The sequence below is a fragment of the Ischnura elegans genome, chromosome 11 (assembly GCF_921293095.1).
Source record: "Ischnura elegans chromosome 11, ioIscEleg1.1, whole genome shotgun sequence".
Classification (NCBI taxonomy): Eukaryota; Metazoa; Arthropoda; class Insecta; order Odonata; family Coenagrionidae; genus Ischnura; species Ischnura elegans.
In genome coordinates, this window is record NC_060256.1 from 53681684 (window position 1) to 53684794 (window position 3111).

At 46.0% G+C, this 3111-nt stretch overlaps 1 protein-coding gene across 1 annotated transcript; it reads right to left on the bottom strand.

The window, feature by feature from the left end:
* Positions 1-382: 382 nt before the first annotated feature.
* LOC124168143 lies at positions 383-2847 on the bottom strand. Its single transcript, XM_046546263.1, has one exon. It carries the CDS (start codon positions 2534-2536, stop codon positions 1178-1180), a length of 1359 nt encoding a protein of 452 aa, XP_046402219.1. The 5' UTR covers positions 2537-2847; the 3' UTR covers positions 383-1177.
* Between the last annotated feature and the right edge of the window lie 264 nt (positions 2848-3111).

Below are 3111 nucleotides of genomic sequence, written 5' to 3' on the forward strand. Positions count from 1 at the left end.
TACTTAAATACTCTCAGCACATTAACGCACAGATTCCCAGGAGATCACTGAAATTAATCAATGGTAGGCCCAAACTAAGGTTGGACGGGTTACAATACGTACCTTAATCACGATGTCCTTGTTCCATCTTGAAGTGGTAAATTACACGTTGTACTGGTGCCGTATTTGGAAATCCCGAAGTGATATGGCACCTGTCGTAGACGCCCCCATAATTCCAAATCAATGGCATACCGAAGACTCTCAGATTAGAACCGACGTAAATAAACACTGATTAGCGGAAAAAATTCCGATATATATCTTCCAATGACGCACACTAAAATTCTTGGGATTATTTATCTAATGGAACGACTTAATGGTAAATTTCATTGAAACCCAAAAAAAATATTTTTAAAAACAAATTTTATCGCTTATAACAATATCAGCAATGTATAAAATATATCAGGAAATTAGAGAGACATAAAGCAACAACATATTTGAGGAACGTTGGTGATATGCACGTTCAATACTTGGCCCCACCTCATTGGCGTCAAATTCACGATTACCTGCACAGATATTCATTTGCACTGAGTATCAATATGCAGATATCCTCAGTCAACTGTTGACCCAGTTTAGTTCCTAGACTCTAGTGCACAAAAGAACACGGGTTCACAAAAAAATGCGACTAATCACAATTACACTTCGATTCCAACCAAAATTGCAGTGGAATATGTCCCAAGACAAGAAATCTAAATGGTAATTAAAGTTTATCATTTCAATAAAGAATATTTCTCTATGTTGATGAATTTTTAAAGTATTTTATGTTATCAAACCCCAATTTTGGTGTCCCCTAATTATGGTGATATGAAAACCAAAATTAGGGTTACTTTACTTCACTTTACCAAATTACTTTAAGTTACTTTACTTTACCAAACAATGATTGGCCATTTGTTGCGTTCTTAATTCTATGGTCAATGACCATAATTATGGACAAGTATGTACTTTAGGAGGTTAAAATTCCCTTTATGTCATGTCCATTATATTGGATACAATGGCTGAAAGAATTACAACGAAAAACTTGATTAGATTTACTGGCTTCGGACTTATTCATGATAGCCTATTGGTGGCACAACCTAATAATTCCAATGGGAATGGGCCTAGAAGCATAGTACAGGTAAAAACATTACTTTCCTACATTATTTCAAGGTAGAAACAGCGGGGACGGCGGTCCATCAGCACCATCAGGAAACATATGGTTAACAAGATCCCTGACCACCTCATCTAAAGTGGCTCGATAATTTGGATCACTCTCGTACTGGTTACGTACAGTAGACGACTTTCCAGTTTCAATAAATTCATTGTACTTCTCTGCAGTAAACTCCTCGGCATTGGTTGGGGCAAAATCCTCACCAAGAAGCATCATAGGCACGAACATTGACTCGATGATATATCCATAGCCTAAGTAAAAGTTATACATATCGCTTTTAAACCTTTCCAGAGTGTACGATGGTGGATCAACGTTCATGCTTTTGAGGCTTTTCACAAATGAGTCGTGGTACATTCCGAGCAGGCTATCCATGTGCTTCTCCCTTTGAGCCTTCCGGACGCTCGCAAAAAAGAAATACACTAGATCGAGGCAAGGGTGACAATATCTCACGACCTGGAAATCGACAAATTTGACCTCCACGGGCACATCACGACCGTCCGCCGACTTCTCGTACCGGAACATGCTGTTGTTCATCCAGCAATCTCCGTGGGTCAGAATCCTGGGCTCGTCCCTGTCGTGTTTGAGAAACCGGCGCATGGTGACGAAAGTGTTATCCAGGACCTCCTTCATCCTACCCGAAACCGCGACCTCTCTGGGCAGCCCCTCCAGACCCTTCGCTATATCTATCAGCGTCGCCACGGACTGTTCCAGCATCCCCTGGAAGGGAACGGGCGAATTATTTGGGCCGGGAGAGTTGAGAACAGGGTCTCTGGCCAGCTCCGGACACGCCTCGGGCCATGTTGGCGTCTCCTTAGGCAACAACTTCTCCGCAGCGTGGACCAGGGCGTGGTACCTCCCGTACGCGTCCATGACAAGGCAGCAGTGTTCCCAGTCGAGTCCCGTGACCCTGTAGCTTATAGTCGGCGTCCCAAAACCCTGGACTCCCAGGTCCTCCATGAAGATAGCATCGTCGTCTTCTCCATACTTGGTGTAGTAGGCCTCGGGCATGGGAAGGCTGATCTTACCCCCGGCGACCTTCCGGAGCAGAGGGAACACTTGCTCGAAGAAGGTCCCCTCGCGGGGGAAAGCCCTGATCATCTTCACCATATCTTGCTGGGCTCCCATCTTCGGCATGCACTTAACCACGATCCAGGCCGAGCGTTTGGTGCCGTCACCGAGTCGGTAAGGGGTCTTTACCCGGAGAACCAGGGAGAGGAACCCCTCGACGCCTTTGGTGGCCCGTTTCACCTCGATCCCATCTTCCAGTTCGACGTCCTCACGGCCGGTTAGGTCCCTGAGGGCCTTCAGCAAGTCCCCGCGGTCGAAGCTGCTGGATAGGTCTTGGGCGCTCATCGTCGCGACTGGAAAAACCGCAATAGCTCCAGACCGCGGATAGCAAATGCGTTATACTCGACGCTTCGCTGTAGCAATGATGATGATGATGATGGACAGCGCTGAGGATGTGCCTTCGGCTATTCTTTTTTTTTCTTTTGTGATTGAAGTGTGTGGGGAATTATTCGGTCGAGGTTGAGTTGCGACACGCCGTGGTGAGAGAAGAAGAGGGTGGGGAGCTGCGCGAGATACAGGTACGATCGTCTTCTGTTATTTCATTGTCGCGACTACTCCCCAAGCGCCACCTTTCGCGCGTGGCGGTGCGAAACATACTATTCGCAGCGTCACTTCCCCTATTGCCGCGCCTCCATAGCACACAAGCGCGGCAGTCCCCAGATGTTCCGTTCGCGACAGAATCATTCGAGATAAACGATTCATAGACCGGCAGGCACGAATATAATAGCAGAGGATTCTCCAATTGGCCATAAATGTGTTTTCATTCACCGCGCTTATGATCGTTGCGTAAGACAGTAATTAAATCCCTCTTACCCCCCTGTTTCGGCAGATATTTTAACAGGAACACTTCAATAAGCACT

Coding starts and splice junctions, on each gene's coding strand:
- LOC124168143 (XM_046546263.1), bottom strand. CDS start 2,536: ATGAGCGCCCAAGACCTATCCAGCAGCTTCGACCGCGGGGACTTGCTG.